Source organism: Microplitis mediator, chromosome 3 (genome assembly GCF_029852145.1).
Source record: "Microplitis mediator isolate UGA2020A chromosome 3, iyMicMedi2.1, whole genome shotgun sequence".
Lineage (NCBI taxonomy): Eukaryota > Metazoa > Arthropoda > Insecta > Hymenoptera > Braconidae > Microplitis > Microplitis mediator.
Genome location: NC_079971.1, coordinates 1,431,183 through 1,457,970, shown reverse-complemented (window position 1 = coordinate 1,457,970; position 26,788 = coordinate 1,431,183). Strand labels below are relative to the sequence as shown.

Below are 26,788 nucleotides of genomic sequence, written 5' to 3'. Positions count from 1 at the left end.
AGTTTATTAAACTGCCCTTTAAATTACTGTGTGACCATTACTTGCTGAGATATCAATAGTCAAAGACAAAAGGATCCTTTTTCATTTGAAGGCTGATATCTCAGCAGCAAATTGTCGTACAGAGAAACAAAAAAAAGCAAATTGTAGCTGAATAAATTTCAAAAACGATGATTATATTTATACAAGAAAAAATTTTTTACGCTAAATTTTGCAAAAATGCGTCTTCTCTCTGGATTTATGTTTATCGAGTTCGTCTTACGTCAACAGGTGGCGCTACAACACTAAACGTAAAATACGTCATGTAGAAAACTCAGTAGGTATTATACCCAGTATTATACATGTATGAAACTATGTATAATACGTCAAGTATTTTACTTGCCCTTCCCTGCCCATAGGTACAATATCATATATTTCGACTATCGATTAATCGACTGAACAAACCTCGAAGATGTATGACGTCAATACATATACATATATCTAGTCATCGATTTTTCTTGTGGTTTTCGCTGGTAATTTTCTAGCTGCGACCTGCGAGCTCCGATTTCTTCAGCTTTAGTAATTGATCAGCACCCGTGCTGTCATTGTCATTGTCATTATTCTAGGTATGTTTTAATTACAATAATAATTAATTACTTACTATAAAAAAAATAATTAAAAATAAATAAATAAAAATAAATTTTCAGCATCTCGGATTTTAAAAAAATAGTGACGATAATAATGACCTTGGAATAAATTAATTAACCAGTTTTATTAAATAAAATAAAATACACGAGAGTATTTATTTATAAGCCTTGAAAATATATTAAAATGTTTACATCATTGTCGGTGCTCAGTCATTCAAATTTACATTGCAGTGTTTTGAAACTTGGCAACAAGTTGAAAAGCAAAACACCTGGTCTTGTTTTACAATTCGACAGCAGCTTCAACAGGCTGCATGTTAAAAATTTATCATCTAAACTATTATCAGTTGGCTGTGAATCATCATCATTGCCATTGACGTTATCGGCCTTCAATCATCAGACGAGATCATATGGAGCAACGACAATAGTGTCGGGTACGATTCCTGGTGCTCTTTCAAAACAACAGGCCAAAGATCTGGCTGTAAGACTCACTTCTGAGGAGAGAGAAGTTTTGATCACTGCACTGAAAGAGTCTCAGTCTAATAAAGTTAGAGCTGAGTATGAAGGTAAGCTCTAGGTTTTGGATTTTAGATTTTTTATTGGGGGTTTAGTTGTTGGTTTGTAGGGTGAAGACTTAATTGTTCACTGGTAATGATTATCATGATTAATTATTTATTTGAATTTTTTTTTAGATCTTTAAAAATTGTCGAGATGTTTTTTGAATATCAGTTAAAACATAAAAGTTGAGTGACGTAGAATATAAATTTATGAGCAACGCGACAGAAAAAAAGAATTTTTTGGCGCGGGAAAAATTTTTCATTATTAAATGGAAGAAAAAATTTTATTGGGACTAGAAAAAAATATGAGTGAATGTAGCAGACATCAGACAAATTTAAAATTATTAATAAATAGAGTAAATAATTAACAAAATGCGTATTTAAAAAATTTGGAAATTAAGAAGTGCATTTTTTTAAAATTATTTACTCCAGTTATTTATAATTTTAAATTTGTCTGACGTCTGCTACATTCACACTCGTAAAAAATTTACTGGTTTAATAAAATTTTTTCTCGCTTGAAGAAAATTTCCATTTTACATTTATATAAAATTTTATGGGGCGAGTAAAATTTTTTTGAGCCAAGAAATCATTTTTTTCTGTATATGGGTAAATTATGATAGATATTTTTTAAATTCTAAATGCGTCTGTCAGAGGATTTCATTGATATATTTTTTGTTATCAATTTAAAAACAATTCAATAGGGTGATAAAAAAATTAGTATCGGAAAAATGAATCAGAAATTTGTTACGATAGGAATTTATAAAAAAAAATATTTAATTAATGTTTTTATAAGCTCTGGTATATTTTTATATAAATAATTGAACTTAAATTTATTATTAAACAAAATTTTTCATTTGTCAACAATAAAATCCGTCGGTTTTGTTGACTCTTATGAATTATTGTAATTTTTTTTATCGTAAAGAAATGTAAAATTATTACAAGGCCAATTAATTCTCAGGAAAATTTTATCGTATTTTATAAATAAATATAAAACAATAACTCATTGGATTGTTTCAATAGGGTGAGAAAATAACAATAAATTCCATGATGTCTCTAGAGCCGACACAAAAACCGGGAATCCCATAGATATATGACGTCAATAATTAACAGATTTGCGTCGTCATAAAAAAACACTCCCTATTGATTACAAAATTTGTTTACCAACAGTCAAAAAATTTACTCTAATGCGTAGAAAAAATTTCTTTATTATAAATTTAAATATAATAAATTAATTACAATTTTTTTTATTTTATTTATTTTTCTAGTAAAAAAAAAATTCTAAAGAGGTGCAATTACACCTGTGCTTAGAACCAGTACATTGTATATTAGGGTGGGTTGAAAAAAAACTTTTTTTTTGTTTTTCTTAGCATGGGGGTAGAATTTGTACCTTATAAAAAAAAAAATTTTTCAAGAAAAAAAAAATTTTTTACTCAACATTTTGAGGTGGCCCACTCGTTTTTAAAATAAATAATTGATCAAACGGGGTAGTCCCAACGAAAAAAATTACATGGTGTTCTAGAATCTGTAGGGTGTCTCCTTGGAAGCTAATTGAAAGTCAGAAGTTGAAAAAATTTTTTTCCTATTATTTTTGTAATTTAAGTAAAAAATCCAAAAATGAAAAGCATTTTCTTTTGAATTAAAATTAAAGTGAAGTAAAAAAAAAACACATTCGACAATTATTCGATGTTTTCCACGATTTTGGACAAAAAAAAATTTTTTTCGTTGGAACTATCCCGTTTGATCAATTATTTATTTAAAAAACGAGTGGGCCACCTCAAAATGTTGAGTAAAAAAATTTTTTTTTTCTTGAAAAATTTTTTTTTTTATAAGGTACAAATTCTACCCCCATGCTATGAAAAACAAAAAAAAAGTTTTTTTTCGACCCACCCTATTGTATATAACAGTTATACATAAATTACTTAAAGTTTGTCTTACATATTAATAACACAGTGTAACACACAATAAGTTGACTTAAGTTGCCAAAAACATTATTATAAACTCAGCTTATCTTTTAGTAGAGATTACAACTATTAGTTCTTATCCAACTATACTTCTTTTTTAATTGCTTCTTAGTACACATTAAAGTTTTCATGTTCTTTGGTAATTGATTACAGATTTTTAATTCTGCATAATATGAATTTTTATAGCTGATTGTCTATTATACTTTTGCAGTGTCAGCAATTAGAATTTTTACTTTACAAATAATTAAAAAATTTTTCCTATTTAAATTCACTGGTACTTTCTTTTAGATTTTTCAAGCTTTCATCGCAAATTTCTCCCACTATCTCTGCGAAAATAAATATAATTAATTATTGGAGTATTATCGGTAATTAAATTTATGATACTCAGCTTGTAATTTTTTGTTTTATAAATATGTGATAATATCGTGCTGGTGATAAAAAATTTTTGTATTTACATTTAAGCTACAGTTCAATTACCTGAAAAAATATATAATTATTAAGTACATGTATGTTTATTAATAGCAAAGACTTGTAATTAAAGCGCATGATTTTTCAAGGAACCAAGTAACTGATGATCCTTTAAATTAGGGGAAGGGGGGGTACTTTAGCTGCCGTTAAAAAATAAATTTGAATTTTTCTTGGCAGAGAGTACTTCCTAAAAGGGTGAAAAAAATCTGGAAATTAAATAAATAAAATTTTCTTATAAGTAATTAGTCATTAAAATTTCGGTTTTGGAAAAAGTTTAACAAAAAAAATTCAAATTAATGTTCACTTATATTTACAAAAGTGATTATGATCCAGAAGTTAGACATTTAAAAATTTCGGATTTTTTTTTACCAAATGACACAAAAGATGTACCTGAACATCGGAACGTTTTTCGCGCAACGGAAAAAAAATTTGATAATAAAAAACCTACTGATAACTAGATTTCAGAAATGCTTTTCATATAGATGCTGGTATGTCAGCCAAAAATCTCAGGTCGGCCCCAACCTCCGGAACTACCCCTTCAGCAGTTAAATTACATCATTTTTTTCATTTTTGTTGCGCGAAAAACGTTCCGATCTTCCGGTACACCACAAAAGTGAAAAATAAAAATACGCATATGTAGAAAATTAAAAAATCTACAGGTGCAATTTTTCAAATATTTTTTTTGTCTATCGTTTAAAAAAATTAAAAAATTATTAGACGTCGACTAACTTCAGTGTCATAATTTTTGAATTTTTAAAAAACAAATTTTTTAAATAAAATCTTAGAGACCCCATTTTGTCTCTCCCTCCTAGTACCAATAATTGTAATAATTAATTAATAACTTTATACAGTGAATGACGTGTATCAATAATTATTTATGACTCAACGGTGTCAATAATACTGAATGATGATAAAAAATATAGAGAATACCTTTTATAATAGTGATCCCACAGGTCAGTTGGCTGCATTTCGATGGAGAAGTAAATTCGGGCGACCAGCTGGAGTACCGAGTCTGGGTGAAGTGGATCCGACAGGAAGTTACTGTGCTGTACCTGATGATTGGCTATTGAGAAAGTATGGTACGAGAACGTCTTCGTAAATATAATCGTGTGTTTAACAACCACACGTGTAATGTCCCTTTCAGCTTAGAGTGGAGGCAGCGAGGGTGGCGGAATGTTTTTTTTTTGTGTCTTTTAAAAAATAGATGTATCGCTTGATAATTAACTGACTGAATATTTCGAATGATTTAAAATAATTTTTAAAAAATAATATATTTGGTACTAACTAATAATTGTGCTTTAAGTGGATCCATGGAACGAAAACCGTAAGCTCGCATGAAAACAAATATATTTATCAGTGTATTTAATTATATCAGACAATCAATATAACACATTCATTATTTCATTTTATTTGAATGTTTATTTCATTAATTAATTGAATTTATTCAAAGGCTTTCTCAGACAGTGCCCGTAATTTTTTTAAATATTCAATGACTCCTGTCATTACCGTATTTTAATTTTATTAATTAATTAATTAAAGCATTAATTGGAAAAAGGACAAGTTACAATTTTGCCAGGGTATTTATTTACGCTGTCGCAATTTACATACATGCATAATACAGTAGCCTCACAGTGCAAAAAGAAAAGAGAAGAATGAAAGAAAAACTGTAAAGAGAAAGAAGAAATCTTAGATCTATTTTTGCTTTGTCTTGTATTTTTACTTGAGTTGCTTTTTTCAAATTTTTTAGAGCCACAGAAGTCTACTGAATTAGAAAACCCGTTTACTAGCTTGAAAAATCTGTTCTACTTCTTACATTTGTATGAATAATTTATTGGAGACCGGACTTAAGTCTGTTTTCCCTTTAGTTCTTATTAGGGACACAAGAATTTACATCTGCTAAAATCTCAGGAGTCTATCATATGCTAAAAAATTTGCGGAGCGATCGCGGATTTAGTCCGGGAGTTTATTTAAATATTGAAACTCAGAATGCGGATTTAAATAAAATTTAGTTCACTCCAAAATCACTCGGCTGAAAAATCAAATTTTTTATTTACCCCATGTGCGAGATTTTTTTTAAAACTCCGGAACTTCAAGTGAATTCGGATTTAAATAATTTCATCATGCGCATGCTAATTTTTAAAAAAATTACTTGCAGTTGTTATCAATTTGGAGTCAAACGAAATTTAGTACGAGAATTTCAGTCCACAAAATTTGACATTTCGAATTACAAGACTGACAAGATTTTCCTGAAATTTATTTGACAAATTTCCTTTAGATCCTAATTGATGACAATTGTGAGTAATTTTTTTAAAATTTGTGACAGTTCGCGGCATTGAATTTTTTAAAAAACGGGGGTACTGTCTGAGAATACCCTTAGAAATAAACATAAAACATGACAGCTATTGTGTATGTGTAGTCACAAAACCTCAGCTTGTCAATTATTAATTTAGTTTATTTACGTCTATTGTCTCTGCCTTCCACCCAAAGCTCTATCGGGCACTTGCGCATCCAATTGTCTAACACTTGAACAAAAAAATAAATATTACTGACACAGGCTATCTCCTTTCTGCTTTATCTTTCACTCGGACAATATATTCTGTAAGTCTTCTGAAATATAAAGTTGACATTTCAAACACTGAGTATGGCTTTTATATTTTTATTTTATTATGCACTAATCATTAATCAACTACTTCACTAATCTACTAATTTGTAACTTCGATTTATGCTGATCAATTTTTACGTCTGAAATTTAATCCGAACTTTTAATTAATAAGAAACTTTTCGACCCTGATAATTTAATAACTTAATTAAAAGTGTATGCATAAATCGAGAGTACGAAATAAAATCACAACTTTTTTTACAAAAGTTTTATTAAATTTTTTTAATCTTATTAAAGTTAATCTCTTGTAGCGGAAACAGTTCCACAGCCATCGCGCAGGGATTTACTGCGAGGTAAAAAAAAATTTGCTTTTATTAATTAACTTTTTTTTACAAAATATTAACGTTAATTAATTATTTTTTTTAGTATCAGTCGCAAATGCGATTCCGTTTATCGGATTTGGATTTCTCGATAATTTTTTCATGATAATAGCGGTAAGTATTTGAATATTTTAGTTTTAAAATCACACATGACTGCTCTACTATTAAAATATTTAATGAGATTGATTTTTTTTGCTATGATTTAACTGATAAATTTTAAAATGACCCAAATGCCAGCGTGACATTAAATAACCGCCTTTATTCTACTCTATTTTAAAAATAAAATTCAAAAACTTTTACACCAGAAATTTTTAATCATTTTTTTTTAAATATTCAAAATAATTGAATAGTAACGAGGGTTGTAATGAGGGAGAGACTCGTAAAATAAAAATAAAAAGTGATGACGAGCATAAACTTTTAGAGACATACAATTTAAAAGCTTTAGTCATGAAAAATCACTCAATCCATTAATTTTACGGCAAACTGAAAATCAGGGGATAGAATAAAAATGACAACACAGGGCTCAGGGATCAATAGTTGAGATGATTAAAAACAAGTGGTCCCACTGGTACATAATTACTAATTGGAAATCTTGTCGCTTTGCAGGGCGAGCACATTGAAGCAACTCTGGGCTCATTTATTCCAATATCAACAATGTCATCAGCAGCACTCGGGAACACGATCTCTGATATTCTAGGAATAGGATCTGCTACGTATGTTGAATTACTAGCTCAGAAGATAGGATTCAAACCTCCTAGACTTACGCCTGTGCAATTGGATCTTCCGTGCTCTAGAAGATCTGCGAATCTGGTTTGTTATTTATTCCTATCAAATACTATCACCTAAAATATTTAAAAAACCAAAAAACGGTTAACTCTGGGAACACTCCAAGAACTTTTTGCTCAGAAAGCTCGAAAAAATTTTTACTTGTTAATTTTGGAGCTCAAAAAACTGATGGACAACCGAAAGACCTCATCAAGACTTAGAACTAATTACATTTTGAGGCAAATTGGGCCAGTGGTTTATGAATTCTACGCAAAAATCCTCAAAAAAGAGATTTTTTAATTTTAATTTTTCGTACAACTCGTAAACTACTCGACTGATCGACTTCAAATTCTACTAAATTTTAAGTCTTGATGTTCCCTTTCGATTGCCACCAAAAACTTTTAAATCGGTTGATTCAAAACTTTGAGATCTGATGAAAACTCTAGTTTCGAAAATCGGACCGAAATCCATAATTTGAATTTTCATGGCGGGAATTTAAAAATAGTTAAATAAAATGACGAAATAAAAAATAATTAATGACTTTTTTCCAGGGTCGAGTGATTGGCGTAACGATCGGCTGCTTACTTGGAATGACTCCTCTCCTTTTTCTTCACACGGACAGCAAAGAAGATAAAGAGAAGGAAAAGAAAGAAAAAATTAGTGATTGAATTTTACTAGACATACTTTAAAACTATTTATAGATGCCATACTACGACCAATATTATTATTTTATTTTTTTTTCTATTGACATATAATTTATACTTCAGTGGCCCAACGACTGGGTCACATCTGCATAAATATTTAAAGAAAATAAATGTAAATAGTGTTTTGTTTAAAATCAAATAATTTTAAGCCTTGCCAGTACTCTGTCGACGCAATTACGCTTCCGACTACTTTATCTAGCTCATTTATTTATTGTAAAAGTCTTTTTTTTTCTACTTTTAATGTGATAGCCTAAATTAGTGCGATAGTAGGTCCGACGTAAACTTATACGATTAAATTATATCTGAAAATCATTAATAACAACAACAACAACAACAACAACAACAACAACAACAACAACAACAACAACAACAACAACAACAATAATAATAATAATAATAATAATAATAATAATAATAATAATAATAATAATAAAAATGCTAATGTTAAAATAATTTATTGAAAAAAATGATTAAGTTTAAATCCAAGGATAGTTTTTGTTATGAGGTAGAAGTTAGTAGAAAAAATATATATATTTTTTTTACGTTTCTCCTATAATCTATCCATTATTTAAAAGTTATTTTAAATCTTTACGTATTCTTAATTATTAATTATCCCAATAATAAAAAAATATTCAGCCAATTTAATTATCAAGTTACGATAATTTAGTATCAACTAAACGACTGTATTAATTATTACTGTACCGCTTCACCAATTAATTATTATCATTAATAATATATCAGTTAATTATCAAATCCAGGTTAATGCCGATGACCGAATGATGACTTGGTCATATAGTCGACGTAATACTTCCAACTTTTTTTCGGATACTCGAAATTAATCCCCAGAGTGTCCTTCCAATTTATTTCAACAATTAGATCCTCCCACAGAACGTGATCACGCAGAAGGGACTGACTGTTCGTAACAAATGCTCCCGAGTTTTGTATTTTGTTTTCTGAGCCGAATTTATTTTTCGGAACTCCGTGTTTGGAAAACCAGTCCATCATCGTGAGTAACCATCCGGTATTGCCAGTTGTAGCTGGAGAAATACTAGGAGATTCAAGGACACAGTTGTAGCAGGTCGCGTTGCACTCTAGGAAGTCATCAGTCAGTTCTGTTTCCTCAGTTGATTCTGCTTCCGGTAAAATAAATTGAGATTCAGCAGGTATGGATTCGGTCGATTGTCGAGGCGCCAAAGAAGTTCCGGGAACGTGACTGGCTATCAGAGCAGATCCGATCAGAGTTACGAGTCCAGCTGCATACGTCGCTACGCAAATTGTTGATATGCTGAAGATTGTGTTTATCAACGCGGTAAGTCGTATCGTGTCTATCAGACAGGTTATTTCTGTGTACGAAAACCAGCCGCGTTTTTTGGCTTCGTTATAAGCCACCAGTTCTTCTAATTTTTTCAGTCGATTCCAAAAGTCTTCATCATTCACATAAATTGTCCAATCCTATAAAATTATCATAATTTTTTTTAATAAAACTCGTAATTGACCCGACCAATAGTTGGGTCTTTTATTTAAACTCAATTTTTTTTACTTTAACACTTGGGGCCCATTTATAAAATACGTCACGCAAAATTTTACCTTTTTAGACCCTCCCCCTTCGTCACAATTTTTGTGACCCCCTTTCCCTACATGACACATGACAATTAATAGTACAAAAGTTTCTATATATCAAAACTTTAACTTTAAAAAACGGAGAGAAAAATTTCAAAATTTTTTGTGGACCTGCGAAGGTCATGATACTGAAGTTAGCAGACGTCTAATAATTTTTTGATTTTTTTTTACACGATAAACCAGAAGAAAAAAAAATATTTGAAAAAATTGCACCTGTAGTTTTTTAAATTTTCTACATGTGCATATTTTTAGTTTTTTTTTTCTACAAATTTAATTGTTCAAAAAAAAAAATCCAAAAATTTTGAATTGTCTGCTAACTTCAGGATCATGCGGTCACGTTTCCTTAGACCCCCAATCCCCCTCTCACAAATGCGAACGTATTTTATAAACGTCCGCTTGTTTATTGATAAAATTATCAGTAAATGATTTAAAAAAATTAAAATTAACTTTTTTAAAAATAAATACTTACGATTGCATCAAGAAATTCCATTTCCAATCGGTTTATTTGCGCAAGAGTTAAGTCACCGGATTTAGCCCATTCTACATTAAAAACTTCGTCGTCTTCTCCGTCGTCATTTAAAAACTTACTGGCCACCATCTTTAAAAATATTTAAATTTTAAATATTTATCGTAATTACTTCCCATCCTGCCATAGAACTTAACGGACAATTGAATAAATTAGTTGATAAAAAAAAAAATTTACCAAAGAAACAAGAAAGAGTTCAGAAGGTGCAACTTTGTACAAATATTCAGGATTGCAGTCTTTCAAACGTTCCAAGTAAAGCAGAGCCAAGACAAATGAACAAGGAGAGACACAGGCGTTTCTGGAGATCCTGCTCGCTTCTTCAACATCCAGACGTTCCAAACTACACCCGCTTTTTACTTCAGAAAATAATTCAGCAGCGAATTCTACACGCAATTAAATAAAATTAATACTTTTCCAAAAATCATAAAATTTTAAAAATAAAAAAACAATCGAGTAAAAATTTTACCAGTTACTGGCAGACTCAGACGATCTGTCCTCGGTAATTTTGAATAGTAAAGCGACTTTGTAATGCGATTCAAAAATTTATTATGATCTCCCATTGTCTGTAAATAATTTATTTATTTTTAATTAGTAAATAATTTACTGTAAAATTAAAAAAAAAATTAACATGTGTCTTTAGGTTATGAAAAAATTACGTGATTTAATTAGCACTGACCTTTAATTTTCCCGACAATCTTTTTCCTCTTGATTTATTTGACATAATTATTTAAATTATCACCGGATAATTATAAAATCAGCAAATAAATTTTGTTTAAATGATAATTAAAACGTTAATTAATTGATTTACTTTCAATAATCCACCAGTAACACAAAAAAAAACACGCAGTTGGAGTGACCTCAGAAATTTTCTTACCCTCAGCCGGTAAATTTATATTAATTATATATTAAATATATATATTTATTAGGTTAAATCGTGTTGAAAAATTTGAAAAAAGAATTAACTGATTTATAATAAATCAATAATTTGAATTATTTATTTATTTGCACGAAATTCAAAATTATTTTATAAATAATTCATTTTTTTTTTTTTTTTTGGAGTGAAAATTTAAAATTGCCGGCATTTTTATCAATAATTGGGACGAAAAAATCAATTTGTTTATATATATGTATATTTGTATGATAAAAGGAGTAGAAAAATTTATGTGTCATTGTCGTGATGAATAAAAAAATTAGAATTTATTGAATTAAATGCGAAGACACCAAAATTACAATTAAATTATTCAAAATTTGAATTGCTTTCGTAAGTTGCATCATTTAATAATTTATAAGTAAAAAAATAAATATTCAAATAAAATAGTTATTGTTTTACAAAAATAATAAGCATTTTATGTGAATAAATTAGAAGTCTTAATGTCTACTTTCAGGAGCAAATTGGAGAATCTAAATGAATAGCATTGGAGAATCGTGTAATGAATTAAAACATCAGTATGACACGTGTTTCCAAGCATGGTTTTCTGATAAGTTCCTGAAAGGTGACACGAATGACTCTGTGTGTGCTCCACTCTTCAAAATTTACCAAACATGTCTCAAGGTATTTTTTAATTTTTATATTTGTTATAGATTTAAATAAATTATTACTATGGAAACGTGTAGTCAGTTGAAAAAACAGTATGATGACTGTTTCAATACTTGGTTTTCTGAAAAATTTCTCAAAGGAGATACCAATGATGCTCCTTGCAGTGCTTTGCTACAAGTGTACAAAGAATGCGTTCAGGCAATTTTTTTTTTTTTTAATATTATTAATTATTTTTTATGATAAAGTAAAAGACAGTACTCGATCAAGGAACTAGTTTCCTGATTGGGTACTAGGTGTGTTCAAGAATACACTGGAGATGAAAAATAACTTATCCAGGTGATTAGTACCTTTGTAATGTCGAATTGTTCCTCTGGTTTGACCAGAGGATATTTATGAATGCAGCAGTTGAATATTTCTCTTCCAGAGTGTATTTCTGAACGGTTCCGCGCGTTTTCATCCCCCGACAAAATATCTCCGGACATAATATCCTCGACAAAATATCCTATCAGCGAAATTCTCTTGACAAACTAACTCACACCATCATAAGCACTAAAATAAACATGAAAATTTAGAAATATCAACGATTTTTGTCGCAGATATTATGTCCCCAAAAAAAATTAAAATTTTTATAAGTACTTTTCACATGATCCTGAAGTTAGCAGACAGTTAAAAATTTTTGAATTTTTGTTTGAACAACTTAATTTAAAAAAAAAATAAAAATAAAAATATGCACATGTAGAAAATTTAATGAACTATAGGTGCTATTTTTTCAAATATTTTTTTTTTAATAATTTATTGTTTAAAAAAAAACCTAAAAATTATTGGACGTCGGCTAACTTCAGTAGCATACTTTTCACAACTAATTTGGGTGCTTGTTTTTCAGGAAAATTGTGAAAATTATATCGAAAGATATTTTGTCGGGGGATCTTTTGTCCGTGGGATATTTTGTCGTGGATATTTTGTTGAGGATATTTTGTCGGGGGATGAAAATGCGCATTACCTTTCTGAACACGACCTAGGTCTTTTTACTTTACCAGCATCGAAACAGAGCGTGTTCAGAAAAACACTAGAGATTGATAAATATCTAATCAGATGGTTAATAAATAGAGTCACGTGGTTTAATTAAAACTAGAGGAACAAAAGAATACCAGATACATTTACCTTCTTCGCAGAGTTTATGATATGAATGTATTATGGTAGTCGAATTGTTCTGGTTTAACTAGATATTTATTAACGCAGAAGTTGCATCTTTCTCTTCCAGAGTGAATTTCTGAACATGTTTCATCCCTTGTCACACAAAATACTATAAATTTAAGTGACTTAATTATTAAAATATTTTTATTAATACTTATTTTTTTTACAGAAAGCTATAAAGGATCATAAAATAGAAATAAAAGACATTGAGATAAATCATTTGGGAACGAACAATGAAAAACTTCCCCCTAGCTGACCAACCGACAATTCTTACAATCAATGAATAAAGAAAATGTAAACATAAATTATTAATATTTTGTAGTTTTATGTTCACTTTAATAACCAATTATTCATTAAATTGTATAAAAGAAGAAATAAATATCAATAAAATGTAATTAAATTATTCAATCGCTTTTTGATGCATCACTCTCGGGTTCTTCGAACTCTTCATCGCTAGATGCTGGCGGGCTTTCCTTTTTACCTTTTTTAGGTTTCTTCTTGTCATCCTAAAAAACATTTATAAAATTTAAACTCAAATAATTACTCTAGTAAATAAAATAAGCAATTAAATGTCATAAGCTTACAGCAGCGGAACGTTTCTCTCCCTTCTTCGGCTTCTCGTCTTCGCTGGCATCGGCATCAACTTCATCGTCATCATCCTCATCATCGCTCTTAGACTTTTTCTTATTTTTCGAACTGTCATCGCTGCTCTCATCATCACTAATATATTCTTTGCTTTTAAATGAACCAGCCATTTTTGTAGGAGAACTGTCTTTCTTACTGCTCTCTTTCTTCGACTCTTTCTTCTTCTCACTTTTTTCGGGAACCGTTTTGTCTTTAGTAGCATCGTAATCTTTCATTTTCTCCACATATTCTTTCTTCAGTTTAGCGGCTTTTTGCTCCCACTCCTAAACCAAAATTTAAATTCCCAATTAAAGAAAAAAAAATAAAAAATTCATACGCAGTAAAAAATAAAAATGAAATCTTACCGATTTATCCTTGAGTTCCTTCCACATTTCCCCTCCTTTTTTCGACACTTCAGTGATGCTAATTCCCGGGTTCTCTTTTTTAATTTGTTCCCTCGTAGCATTCAACCAGATCATGAACGCCGACGCTGGACGTTTCGGTTTATTGCTGTCCTTTTCTTTTTTATTTTTACGAGACTTGCGTGGCTTTTCCGACACAGTCTTAGCAGATTTTGATTTCTTCTTCTCCTTATCTTTGCTCTTCTTCTCTTTCTTCCCACTTGCATCCGAGCCAGCAGCATCCGAATCATCATCACTGTCAGAGGTACCAGGATTACTGTCATACTCTTCAGCGACATCACTCTCTTCTTGCGCCGGGTTGAAATCTTCATCAGTCGACTCGTCTTCCGAGTCGTCTTGATTATCATCATCCCGTTCTTTAGCTTCAGCTTTAACCCGCGCAAGATAAGCATCCGGTTCGTCTTCCTGGTCGCTGCCACCGAAGTCATTATCGTAATTCATCTTGTCTCCCTTACCGCGGTTCTTAACCCGCAGTTTCTTCGATGATATGAAATCGAATAATTTATTGTACTCTTCTTTTTCGATGCTGCTGAATGTATGGGTGACTCCACTGGTCAGTTCGATTTCAAAATCAAACGAACGTGTCGACCCCCCACCGCGTGCGAAATTAACTGATGCTATTTCTTCAAATCGTATGTGAATTGGCGGCTTGTGAACGTAAATGAACCCACGTTCCAGTGGATACAGATAACCAGCAGCAGCTTTGAATGAGCATCCAATAGCTGGGGTACCAGAGTGTCCCAAAAATCCCCCGGGTCCAGTTAACTTACGATTTATTATAACTTTCATAACTTTACCCAAGACCTCATAAGTTGGTCCCGACAATTCTTTGGATAACTTGTCTTCATATTTTTCTTTCAGTTCTTTTTCAGTAAACGGCAGTTCGATAGAAGTTTCTTCCTCCTGATTGAACAACAAAACAAGATAATGATAACGCGTCTGTCCCTGTTTTATTGGTGGGTCCAAACTGACGACAAAGAACATCTGCCTGCTGTCTTTGTGCGGCAATAAAAATAATCTAAGTACTGTAGACATTGGGATTTTGTAGTCAAAAGTTTTACCGTGCAATTGAAAGAACGACTGGAATATTTTAATGTCATAACGACCACGTGGTGTAAGACATTGAATTTCGCGGAATATCGCAATCGCGTCACCACTGACGCTGATGACCGAAGCTTTCTCCATAACTTGTTGATGAAACGCTTCGACTGGGTCCTGGTCAGCGCTGTCACTTACAGGAATATGGAATCTCATTTCCAGAAGACTCACTGGCGCGTCATCATTCTGGTGGAATTCGAGGGTTACTTCGTTTTTTCCAGTGTTGCATTGCGATACGTCACTAAGTGGAATTTCGAAAGCCGTATGATGACCGACGTCGAAACTCAATACTGACCCGTTGAATTTAGCAGTACCCCAGTTCCATCCCTTCAAACTCAACTCTTTTTCCAACATGTCTTTTTTGTAATTAGCGGTAAAAAATTTAGCGACTTTCTCTTGCTCGCTTTCTTTGAACCCGCGAAATCTATGGAGGAGACCATTTTTTAAAAACAAACGGAGACCCCATGTTCCGACAAACTTCTGGAAGTTTACCATCTCCAGGTCATTTGCAGAAATTTGTTCAACTTTTCCGGTTCTTTGGTTTTTGAAAATTATGTGCTGGTCTGTCAGCTTCAAGCGACCGGGCGTCTAAAAAATTCAAATAAAATAATTCAGTGAATCATAAATATATAGTTAAATATGACATAAATTTATATATTTTAGGAAAACTAACCATTGCGCCCTTAACCTCTGCAGTGATGTCAGGATATTCCAGAAAGTCCGTCATTTTTAGTTTTATTTGACAACTGGTTGCTTAGTTTTTAGTAAGTACTTTTTAATTAAAATTATCCGTTTTTTTTATATTGAAAACTCACTTGTAATTGTTTATTATTATACTTTATTAAGTCGTTAAATCCATTCTTACCCGGTGTAACGCCAATAATAAATGGATCAAGTGAATTGTAGAGTGAGATTGAGTATAATAAGCCCGCGTTTTCGTAACAAACCAAGCGCAGCAGGCCCAGTTTCCAACAAAACAAAGTTTACGTTTTTTTAAATTTATGTTCATGGAAACTTGGTTTTATTTTGTTATACATTTTAATTTATACATTCTGACCCGTAATTTCTTAATTAATTAAATTAAATAAATGCGCGGTAAATTATTTATTGTTTTTAATTAACGGTAACAAAATAAATTTTACTAAATGTTTAAAATTTGAATTTTTGAATTATTAATAAATTAGTAATTCAATTATTTTTAACAATTAGTCAAATAATTAATAAATAAATTCATATATTTTATAAATTATATTTAATTATTTAAAATAATAATTATAAATATGAGTGTCAAGTAACTGACAGGTGGGAATTTTTTAAACTTTTAAATAAATAAATAAAATAGTAGAATAAAAATTCAAAAATTCGAATTTCCATAAATGAATAATCAGCACGCGCATTTTTTTAAACTTCGCTATTTTAATTTATTTATTTAAAATTTTAAAAATTCCTACCTGTCAGTTACATTCACACTCATTAATAAATAAATTTTTAAAATTATGCTTTTCCCGCCATTTGTCTAATAAAAAATATGTAATTTTATTTACTTTAAAATAATAATTATAAGTGTAAATGCAGCAGACATTATTTACAAATTTTAAATAAATAAATTTTAAAAAATGCGCGAAAAATTTAAAAACTTTTACTGATCTAAATACGCATTTTAAAATTTTTATTCTACTTACATTTTCAAAAATTTAAAAAATTCCCACCTGTCAGTTACATTCAAACTCATTAATAAATAAATTTTTAAAATTATACTCTTCCCGCCATTTGTCAGTATAAAAAAATATGTAATTTTATTTACTTTCAAATAATAATTATAAGTGTAAATGCAGCAGACATTAAACAATTTACAAATTTTAAATAAATTTTAAAAAACGCGCGTATGAATTTTTCACTGATGTAAATACACATTTTTAAATTCTTCTACTTACATTTTAAAAAATTTTAAAAATTCCCGTGTCAGTTACATTTACATTAATAATTCATAAATTTTTTTTTTGAATTCTAGATTTAAAAAAAACCATTTAAATTATTTTATCGACCATTTCGCAAGTCTGCAGTATCAGCAGTTGAATAAACAAAAATTATTTCGTAGAATTTTCTCGGTATTTACGTTCTGACCGCGTACATATATACATATATATATATTGTGCAATAATAATAAGAATAATAGTGTCAGTGGATGTGTCCGCCATCCATCCCCATTATCAATTTCGGAATACGTGGATCTTCATATATCGGTTACCCGGGTACCATCCGGATAATTATCCTCATAAAGTGTGTGATTCAACGGAACTGGTCAATTCCGGTGGAGGAAAAAGAGAGAAAGAGAAAAAGAGAGAGAAAGATCAAAGCATGAGATGGTATTTGTAAAACTATAGTATATTTTAATACATATTATATTTATATTCATAGTACTCCGTACTTTTAAATACGTACATACACAAATATATATATACATATATATACCATACATAGAAACGCACATATATATGTATACATAGAGCACAGTAGAAAAATATCTCGCTGCTAGTTCACACATTTTGTATTCTGTCATTCACAAAACTCTCAATTTTCGTACTCCGGTTCGTCCTCTTTTTTTTATTTATATTTATTTATATATATATATATATATTTTTTTTTTTATCAAAAACAAGACTAGTTCGCGCGGATGTGGGTGGGTTCCCCAATGAAATTTATACGAATAATAATAAATAAATCGGAGCAAGATAAATTCATAATTGATGTGAGATTACTTTGCAAGTTTGTTAATGCAACAAAAAGTAAGAGGTAATTTTAAATATATGTATGTATATGCGTTATATATTTTACTGAACTGACTCGGGTCATAACTTAAGTATTTATGACGTTTGTGAATTATTGAATTGTTTAAACTTTATATTAAAGCCGGATAAAAAAATCAGATAAATAATTTGTGATTTGAAAAAATATCTGGTGGTTTGGGGGCGTATTTTGGTTTAAAAAAATGGCATCATTGTCACTTCCTAGAGTACTGCAACAAAGAAAAACAAGTTTGGATCTTGAACGTGAGCACTTTGAAAAATTTCAGGTGAGCTTGTGCCAATTTTTTTTTTTTCTGAAATTAGGAGACAATTAAAAATTTTTGGATTTTTTTTTCAAACAAATCAGACAAAAAAAAAAAAACTGAAAAAATGCACGCGTAGAAAATTTAAAAAACCACAGGTGCATTTTTTTCAAATAATTTTTTTTTTATTATTTATCTTAAAAAAAAAATTCAAAAGTTATTAGACGTCGGTTAACTTCAGTGTCATTTTTTTTATGATTCTGAAAATCGGAGCCAATAATTTTCGGGTTTTTTTTTAACGAGTAAATGACAAAAAAAAAAACTAAAAAAAATGCACATGTAGAGAATTTAAAAAACCACAGGTGCATTTTTTTCGAATAATTTTTTTTTTATTATTTATCTTAAAAAAAAAATCCAAAGTTATTAGACGTCGGTTAACTTCAGTATCATTTTTTTTATGATCCTGAAATTTGGAGCCAATAATTTTCGGATTTTTTTTCCAACAAATAAATGACAAAAAAAAAAACTAAAAAAATGCACATGTAGAGAATTTAAAAAACCACGTGCATTTTTTTCAAATATTTTTTTTTTATAATTTATCGTTTATAAAAAAATCCAAAAGTTATTTGACGTCGGTTTACTTCAGTATAATTTCAATTTTAAATTTTATTTCATTGATAAAATAAATAAATTCAATGAGATGCATGTGTGAGTATTTTATTTACCGAGTAAAGTAAAAAAAAATCCAAGGCAAAATGATTCATAATAATTACATTTACTTTCTTTAAATAAAATAAATAAAACAAACGCAACTTATTAACAAGCACGAGATGCTAACGCATGGAATTTTATTTAAATCAATGCACTAACAAATTCTTTCGGTTTAAATGTCTCACCAGATTATCCACTTGGCCTAAATAAGTCAATAAACACAATAACTTTAACTAAAAAAAAAACAAAAGGTTTTGCGAGCAGACTAACAGCCACTGACGTAATAAAATCTATTCGATAATTAGTCTGAATGCGAGATTTACTTTTCGACAATTATCCTAAAAATCCTCTTCATATTCATTAACAATGTCGCCAATATCTCCAGTATCAACTAAACAATTGCAGCATCAGGTGAGAATTCTATTCACTCTTTTTTTTGCTTCAACTTGTCATCAATATGCATACATTTTTTTTTTTTTTTTTATTGTTACTGAACAATAACTTATTATTCTTTTTATTTTGCAGAGTATCAGCATCAGCAAAGCTGTCAACCCAACAGAGACTCCAGTAAAAGAAAAACATGTCCGGAGTATCCTTTTTTTAAATTTATATAAGAAAGTACATAAGTAGTAATTGAGGTTTAAAAAAAATTGTTGCGTGAATTTAAATTAGATTTTATAATACTTAGAGTGATAAATAATCGTGGGAATTGCGGTATTAATTTTTTTAATTACATACAAGTCCTTGACTGATGATTCAGGCGCTATTATTGGTACATATCAAGAAAAAAGTGGAGCAATCTTCTGGATGTTTATTTTGCGACAGCCATTGCAAGAAAATCGCATTGTCGCTTGGAAGTTTTGTCATGTTCTACACAAAGTACTACGAGAAGGTCATCCGCGAGTTATTGCTGACTCACAGAGACACAGAGGCAAGCTCGAAGATCTTGGAAAAATGTGGCAACACTTGAGAGAAGGATATGGGAGATTAATTCATTTGTATATTCGCTTACTCATAACGAAATTAGATTTTCATAATCGTAATCCCGGGCTGCCGGGTAATCTTCAAGTTACTAATGAGGAATTGGAGGCGATCGGCGAAAATGACATTAATATTTAGTAAATATTTTTTTTTAGCAAAATATACACAGAAAAAAAAGAATTTCTTGGTGCAAAAAATTTTGTCTTCAATTTAATTCTTGCAACAGGAAATCCTTTTTTCTGCAGTAAGAATTTTTTTTTTCTTTTCAAATAAATATTAATAATAAATTAAAATTTTGTTGTTTCAGTTTTCAAATGTCAGTAGAAATGTTTGATTACATGGACGACATTTTAAATTTACAAAGAGCAGTCTTTGGATCACTGGATTTATCAAGATCCAATTCAATGACTCCGTGTGGTCAGTGTCGACTGGCGCCTTTGATACCGTGTATTCAAGATGCGTCCCAACTTTACGACTACTGCGTAAAAATTTTATTCAAACTCCACGGCGCGCTACCCGCTGATACATTGAAAGGACATCGTGACCGTTTTTCAAAACAGTTTCACGATTTAAAAACATTCTACAACACAATAAAACACATGCAGTACTTCAAACATCTTATAACCATTCCTGGTTTACCTGAAGTAGGTTTAAATAATAAATATTAACACTAAATTTCTGTCTCTCCCTCATTTATCTCAGCAATGACTGTAAGAGGGCCCGCCTAAATTTTATTTTTTTGAATTTTAGAACCCGCCGAATTTTTTAATTCAGTCTGAGTTGAGGACATACGTGACCCCAGTGGTTGTACTGCCTCAAGAAGAGTCAATAGACAATGAATCGACGGTCGATAGTCTTATTGATACTTCCGACACAAATTCCATGCCCGGAGATCAAATGGACGCCGCAAGAAATGGCTCCGTTTCGCCGGATGTTCTCGCCGAGAGGTAAAAGTCTACGACAAGGCTATCAGTTATTTTTTATCAATTCATTGGCAAATAAAATTCATGTCTACAAAAAATTTAACCAACAGGGACAGTTTGATAGATCATTTGCACCATGAAAATGGGAGACAAAGAGAAGAACTGCATCGTCTTTTATCAGAACATCAAAGAATCGTCGGAGAAATGAAACATCATATCAGAGAACTTGAGTCGATGGTCACGACAAAAGTAATTTTTTTAATTGACTATAAAATTATGGAAAATTAATTAAAGTTATTAATTAATTTTATTATTTAGGACAGCGAAGTAGAGCAGCAGAAACAATTGTGTGAAGACTTGGGAAAACAGAGCGCTGACGCAATACTTAAAGTCCGAGAACTCGAAGGTGATTATCGACTTATTTATAGTGATAACAATATTATTAATTTAAAGTGTTTCTTTATTTTTTTAGATAAGAATAAACTGATTGACGACAAATTCCAGAAACTAAAGGAAGTTTATTCGAAATTGAGAGAAGAACACATTAATTTAATTCGTAAGGTAAAATATATATCACTTTGTTATCTTTTTTATGACTCACTGACATATTTTAGTAAATTATTGAGTTATCAGAGAGATAAAGTGATTTTATTTTTATATATATCGATAAATCAATAAAAAAAATGTTTTTTTTTCTCGAAATTTATAATTAGAAAGCCGAAGTGGATAAACAATTGGGCGGAATAAAAATATCTTTAGAACAGGCAGAAAGACGGACTCAAGAAGCTGAACAGCGGCTCCAAGAAATTGACCAAGGTCAAGCGACAGCTGACCAAGAAGCTCAGAGAGTTGCGCAAGCCCGCTCCGATTTGGATGACGTCAGAAAACAATTCGACGAAGTGAAAACTGAAAATTTAGCTCTGGTAGCTAAGATTGATTTCATATCATCGGAAAAAGCAGTCGCTGAAGGTGACCTCCATGATTTGTTGGCACAGAAAGAAGAATTGGACCTGCGAATAAATCAGTTGGAGTCGGAAACGGAGAGAACTCGCGCCCAAGGAAAGAAAGATCTTGATGCCGCTCAGTATGAATTTATTTTAAATTGCATCTCTTCTTCAGAAGCAATCATACAAAATGCGTCGTCTGCGATTGACAACCCAGCGATTTCGGCGCTTACCTGCACTCCCGATTACCTTGAAAGTTTAGTCAGTCCTACAGTCCAGTTACTGAGTGACCTAGAAATTTCTTACAAAAATTACGAAGCTGATCCCAAAGAAGGCAAACAATTAATTCGCGTCTTATCAAATGTCGCTTATAATTTAGCTGTATATTTAATTCACGCAAAATCAACTTCCAATACATCAACAGACATATCGCTCGGTGATAAATTATCTGACGAATGCAAAGCACTCGTTACTCAGTCGTCCGCGATGCTCGCGAGTATGAAAGAAAAATCCCCGGTTGTCTTTGATAAAATAAACGGAGTGAAGACGCAACTGAATGCCATATCAGCGATGGCGAATACTCTGTCAAAAGCCCGAGGTAACGTTGATGCGCTGGGTGACTTGGTGGAGAATGAACTCCACAGTATGGACAAAGCGATCGAAGAAGCGGCGAACAAAATGCAGGAAATGCTCAACAAATCTCGGGCTGATGACTCGGGATTAAAGCTCGAGGTGAATGGGAAAATTTTGGATTCCTGTACGGAATTGATGAAATGCATCAGGACTCTGGTCAAAAAGTCGCGGCTGCTGCAAACGGAAATAGTCGCGCAGGGTAAGGGGACAGCGTCGGCTAAGGAATTTTACAAAAGAAACCACCAGTGGTCCGAAGGTCTGATATCTGCCGCCAAAGCGATCGCGATGGGAGCGAATTTTTTGTTGGAAGCTGCTGATAAAGTGGTGCTGGGTAATGGGAAATTCGAACAGCTGGTCGTGGCCTCACAGGGTATCGCTGCGTCAACGGCGCAATTAGTTGTGGCGAGCAGAGTGAAGGCTGACAAAAACAGCAGCAATTTAGCTGGACTTTCCGAAGCTTCGAGAGAAGTCACGCGAGCTACTGGTAGTGTTGTAGCGACAGCTAAAGGTTGCGGCCAACTCGTTGAAGAAAATGGTAATTTTTATTAATTGTTTTTACATTCAGGATAATTACCCCTGTAAAAAAAATAGTTAATTTAAGTCTGAATCATTTTTTAATTTCATTATTTTTTACCAGATGACCTAGACATGTCCGGACTAAGTCTCCATCAGGCTAAAAGACTCGAAATGGAAGCGCAGGTACGCGTTCTTGAGCTGGAACAGGCATTGGAGACTGAAAGATTACGACTAGCTGCGCTACGTCGTCATCATTATCAGATGGCCGGTGAAAATGAACAGTGAATAATAATAACTAATATTTAATATTTAAATAACACTAATATATATGAGACGAATGTTTAATAATTTTTTTATTTACACTGACTTTTATTAATTAATATAACCAGCATCGTCATTCATAAGTTGTAGCGACTAAAGATTATTATACAAGATTCAACTTATTGCTCACGTCCAAATATTTAAATATTTAAATTACCATCAAGGATATTTAAACTGAGGGTCAACAATAATTCAATTATTTTTAATGGGGTAGAGGTATCATTTTTGGCCACTTTACGACACCAATAATTTGAATAAATCGGTTTGTAAAAAATATTTTTATCACGCTCTTACATTGGAAACTTCTTCATTAATTTAAATAAAGTATTAAATGTGCAAAATTGGAGCAGGCCACAAACGCTACGTTCTCTATAAGTTTTTTTTTATTTACTGAGACTTTATCAAGCAACTGGGTTTTATATTCTACCATACGCATGGTAAAAATTTAAATACTGACTAGATGTCCGTATTAATAAGTACGGAAAATTTGTGTCCTGTATTCCTCGTGATCATGACGGGTGTCCACTAGGGTGGGCCGAAAATCCGCTTTTTTTAAATTTTCATTATTAATACCAAAAATATTTTTCTTTGTACAAAAAAAAAATTTTTCGGAAAACAAAAAAAATTTTAGGTCGGTCTTAGACTCACCAAATCCCGCTAAATTTAGAAATTTAAAATTTTTTTTCCAACACATTTTGATCGGAAATTTAATTCTCTACAAAAAAGGTCTTTTGATAAAATTACGTAAAGATGATAGTTACTGAGATAATTGCAATTTTGCTCTAAAAAATGAAATTTCTCAAGATATTATTAATTTTTCAGGGTAAAAAAAAAATTTAATCATAAAAATTTTATAGGAAATTCAATTTTCTACAAAACAGACCTAATAAAAATTTATTAAAAGTTGATAGTTACAAAGATAGTACCAATTCTTGGTGAAAACCACTAAATAACGAGAAATGTGACTATCTAAACATAAAACTGCCAGTTTCTGAATAACTATAAATTTCAAGTTTTTACTAGAAGACCAATTTTGTACGAAATTTGATTTTCCATGAAATTTATATGATAAAATTTATATTTTACCCTGAAAAAGTGATAATATCTTGAGAAATTTCATTTTTTAGAGCAAAATTGCAATTATCTCAGTAACTATCAACTTTATGTAATTTTATTGTAGGCCGTTTTTTGTAGAGAATTAAATTTCCGATCAAAATAAGTTGGAAAAAAAATTTTAAACAACTTCTAACTTTAGCGAGCCTAAGATATCGACCTAAAATTTTTTTTGTTTTCCGAAAATTTTTTTTTTTTTGTACAAAGAAAAATATTTTTGGTATTAATAATGAAAATTCAAAAAAAGCGGATTTTCGGCCCACCCTAGTGTCCACCGTAAATCTGGTTGTTTTGTCAACACTTTGGTGCCTTATTGACAGATCAAAATTGATATCTTATAGATGTCAAAAATCAAAGTGAGTTAATTATTGATAATTAAAAAATTATTGACGTTAATTGGGAGTCAAAAAAAAATCATGGTATCAATATCATAAGTGTGCGCTTTAGCAAAAAAAAATTAAAGAATGCAAGAGACCCAGCACCCGATCAGGGAACTAGTACCCGATCACTCGGTATATTTATTATTGTTATTATTATTATTAAAAGAAAGTGTTTTTACTACAGACCGAAAGTAGAAAATGATGTAATATAATCAAACAAGACGCAAATAAATTAAAAAAAAATATTATTTGTGTTTTCAGTTGCTTAAAGTCTCAATAAATATAACAAAATATGTAATATCAATAATTAAATTATTGTTGTTAAGTTTAGATACCCATGATCTTTAACTAATTACTAATTATAATACAAAGTTAAAATATATGACAGATGTTTGAATTTAAACTTCAGATACTGAGCGCGTATTTTTAAAAATACAAAATTGAAATAACTGATACCTTTGTTGCAGTTGATTGCATAATAATTGAACTAATTACTTTTATTTATTATATTTAATTATATATTTTCTTCTTCAATTATTTACACAAGTACATGTGATGTACTCTGAATAAATACAAATGAAAGTAACAGTTGAGACTAAAAAATTCGTTTTCATCTCACGGAAAAAAATTTTTATTGGCGCGAAAAATATTTTGCACTATAAATTGAAGACAAGTTTTTTTCTGTGTACAATAAATTAATATAATTTATTATTGGAGTAAATTTATATAAAATGGGATGAAAAATTATACACACTGTAAAAAATTGGGAGTAAATTCGGTATGATTACGAATTTTATTTAAATTCAAATTCACTCGTTCCGGAGTTTAAAAAAAAATGACCGCATACAGAGTAGAGGAATTTTTTTTCCGGAGTAATTTCGGAGTGAATTTTTTTAAAATCCGCATTTTGATTCAGACTTTTACTAAAAATAAACTCTCCGAATTGAATTTTACACCGAGACCAAATAAACATCCGCTCGGATTCACTCCTATCTTTTTTCACTGTAATTTTGTAAATGTATTTATTCCTTTGATAAAATTAATGAGTTTGTCAATTAGTTTTTGTACTAAAAAAACCAAGAATTTATTATGCGACTTTGTTATTAAAAAAAAAGTAATAAAGATCTTAAGATGTACAAATTAAAATTAATAATTATTTATTAATATATAATATAAATATTAATCTAAAATAAGGATTAAGTTTTAACTGATAATGAAAATAACAACAAATATTAAAGTACGGAATTAAATTTTTATTGTACGGACAAAGAAACATTTTATTGACAACATTATAATGTCTAATGGAATATTTAATATTTTATTCGGACGCACGCTTTATTTTAAATCATTACCTTAAATAACATGTATACTTTTTAATTATTTTATTATTTATTATATAAATAATCGAATATCAAAATAATACTCTGATTTTTCGCTATCATTTAAATTAAAAAAATTACATTTTTATTAAACAGTTTTACTATTAATATAATATATAAATAATAAATATACATATATATTATATTTGTACCAAGATTTGATGATACTCATGGAAAAAAAAAACTACTTGTTAATATCAGAGATTTATTTATTTTATACATCAAAGTTTTTATTGGAAGATCAATATCCTAAAAATAAATAGTCAATTTATTAAAATCGATTATTTATAATTATTTACAATAATTAGTAACCTTACGATAAAATAATCACTGGGAAAATAATTTTTAAAAAATTAATTTTGATAATCGTAACTTTATTGCTAGTAATTTTTGGTAGTTTATAATTAATTATTCAAGTAGTTTTTTTTCTCATGAGCGATTGATGTAGGAACTAAATTATTTATTTATTTTTTTACATACAACACCAAAAATAATAATTATTATTATTATTTGTTAAATGTGCTGGCCTACTTTCAATAAAAAATTTTTTAGTTCATTTTTTTAACTGACCGCTTGCTTACATTTTATCTGATTGGACATTTCAAATTTCTGTTGTTTGGCGGGAAAAAATTGGACTTTTCTTATCTTTGTAGATAAAAAAAATTTATTTGTTGCAGAGTGAAAAATATTTATTCGCATTTGCGGGCTTTTTTAGACAGAAGCCCGCGCTTTTTAAAAATATTCAATTACTTTTCATTGTCAT

General features: G+C 30.3%; 5 protein-coding genes across 11 annotated transcripts; 3 read left to right on the top strand and 2 right to left on the bottom strand.

Annotated features, from left to right (window-relative positions):
* The first annotated feature begins 441 nt into the window (after window positions 1-441).
* Window positions 442-8,507, top strand: LOC130664480 (transmembrane protein 65). 2 transcript variants are annotated; one of them, XM_057464417.1, is made up of 7 exons: window positions 442-602; window positions 684-1,186; window positions 4,910-4,930; window positions 6,517-6,558; window positions 6,632-6,699; window positions 7,192-7,395; window positions 7,902-8,507. In XM_057464417.1, exons 2-7 carry the CDS (start codon window positions 808-810, stop codon window positions 8,016-8,018), a joined length of 831 nt encoding a protein of 276 aa, XP_057320400.1. In that variant the 5' UTR covers window positions 442-602; window positions 684-807; the 3' UTR covers window positions 8,019-8,507. The 2 variants fall into 2 exon arrangements, with proteins under 2 accessions (XP_057320400.1, XP_057320398.1); XM_057464415.1 differs by lacking the exon at window positions 4,910-4,930 and adding an exon at window positions 4,560-4,685.
* On the bottom strand, window positions 4,441-11,056 carry LOC130664477 (protein CNPPD1). The gene is made up of 5 exons (XM_057464412.1): window positions 10,877-11,056; window positions 10,667-10,763; window positions 10,378-10,583; window positions 10,144-10,272; window positions 4,441-9,506 (listed from the first exon to the last, which is right to left on the bottom strand). Exons 1-5 carry the CDS (start codon window positions 10,919-10,921, stop codon window positions 8,814-8,816), a joined length of 1,170 nt encoding a protein of 389 aa, XP_057320395.1. The 5' UTR covers window positions 10,922-11,056; the 3' UTR covers window positions 4,441-8,813.
* A 90-nt stretch (window positions 11,057-11,146) lies between these two features.
* On the top strand, window positions 11,147-13,237 carry LOC130664487 (TP53-regulated inhibitor of apoptosis 1-like). The gene is made up of 3 exons (XM_057464426.1): window positions 11,147-11,461; window positions 11,586-11,752; window positions 13,101-13,237. Exons 2-3 carry the CDS (start codon window positions 11,606-11,608, stop codon window positions 13,185-13,187), a joined length of 234 nt encoding a protein of 77 aa, XP_057320409.1. The 5' UTR covers window positions 11,147-11,461; window positions 11,586-11,605; the 3' UTR covers window positions 13,188-13,237.
* On the bottom strand, window positions 13,054-15,995 carry LOC130664470 (FACT complex subunit Ssrp1). The gene is made up of 4 exons (XM_057464401.1): window positions 15,749-15,995; window positions 13,921-15,663; window positions 13,516-13,839; window positions 13,054-13,437 (listed from the first exon to the last, which is right to left on the bottom strand). Exons 1-4 carry the CDS (start codon window positions 15,800-15,802, stop codon window positions 13,336-13,338), a joined length of 2,223 nt encoding a protein of 740 aa, XP_057320384.1. The 5' UTR covers window positions 15,803-15,995; the 3' UTR covers window positions 13,054-13,335.
* A 1,248-nt stretch (window positions 15,996-17,243) lies between these two features.
* Window positions 17,244-24,688, top strand: LOC130666123 (huntingtin-interacting protein 1). Of its 6 annotated transcripts, none has more exons than XM_057466841.1 (12): window positions 17,244-17,441; window positions 17,736-17,868; window positions 18,088-18,148; window positions 19,361-19,424; window positions 19,596-19,953; window positions 20,124-20,460; window positions 20,567-20,763; window positions 20,850-20,988; window positions 21,058-21,145; window positions 21,212-21,300; window positions 21,453-22,851; window positions 22,954-24,688. In XM_057466841.1, the coding sequence occupies exons 2-12, from the start codon at window positions 17,750-17,752 to the stop codon at window positions 23,115-23,117; spliced, it is 3,015 nt and encodes a 1,004-aa protein (XP_057322824.1). In that variant the 5' UTR covers window positions 17,244-17,441; window positions 17,736-17,749; the 3' UTR covers window positions 23,118-24,688. The 6 variants fall into 6 exon arrangements, with proteins under 6 accessions (XP_057322824.1, XP_057322825.1, XP_057322828.1 ...); XM_057466842.1 differs by having other exon boundaries at window positions 17,245-17,441; window positions 17,986-18,148; XM_057466845.1 differs by adding an exon at window positions 19,024-19,246 and having other exon boundaries at window positions 17,245-17,441; window positions 17,736-18,148.
* Window positions 24,689-26,788: the final 2,100 nt, after the last annotated feature.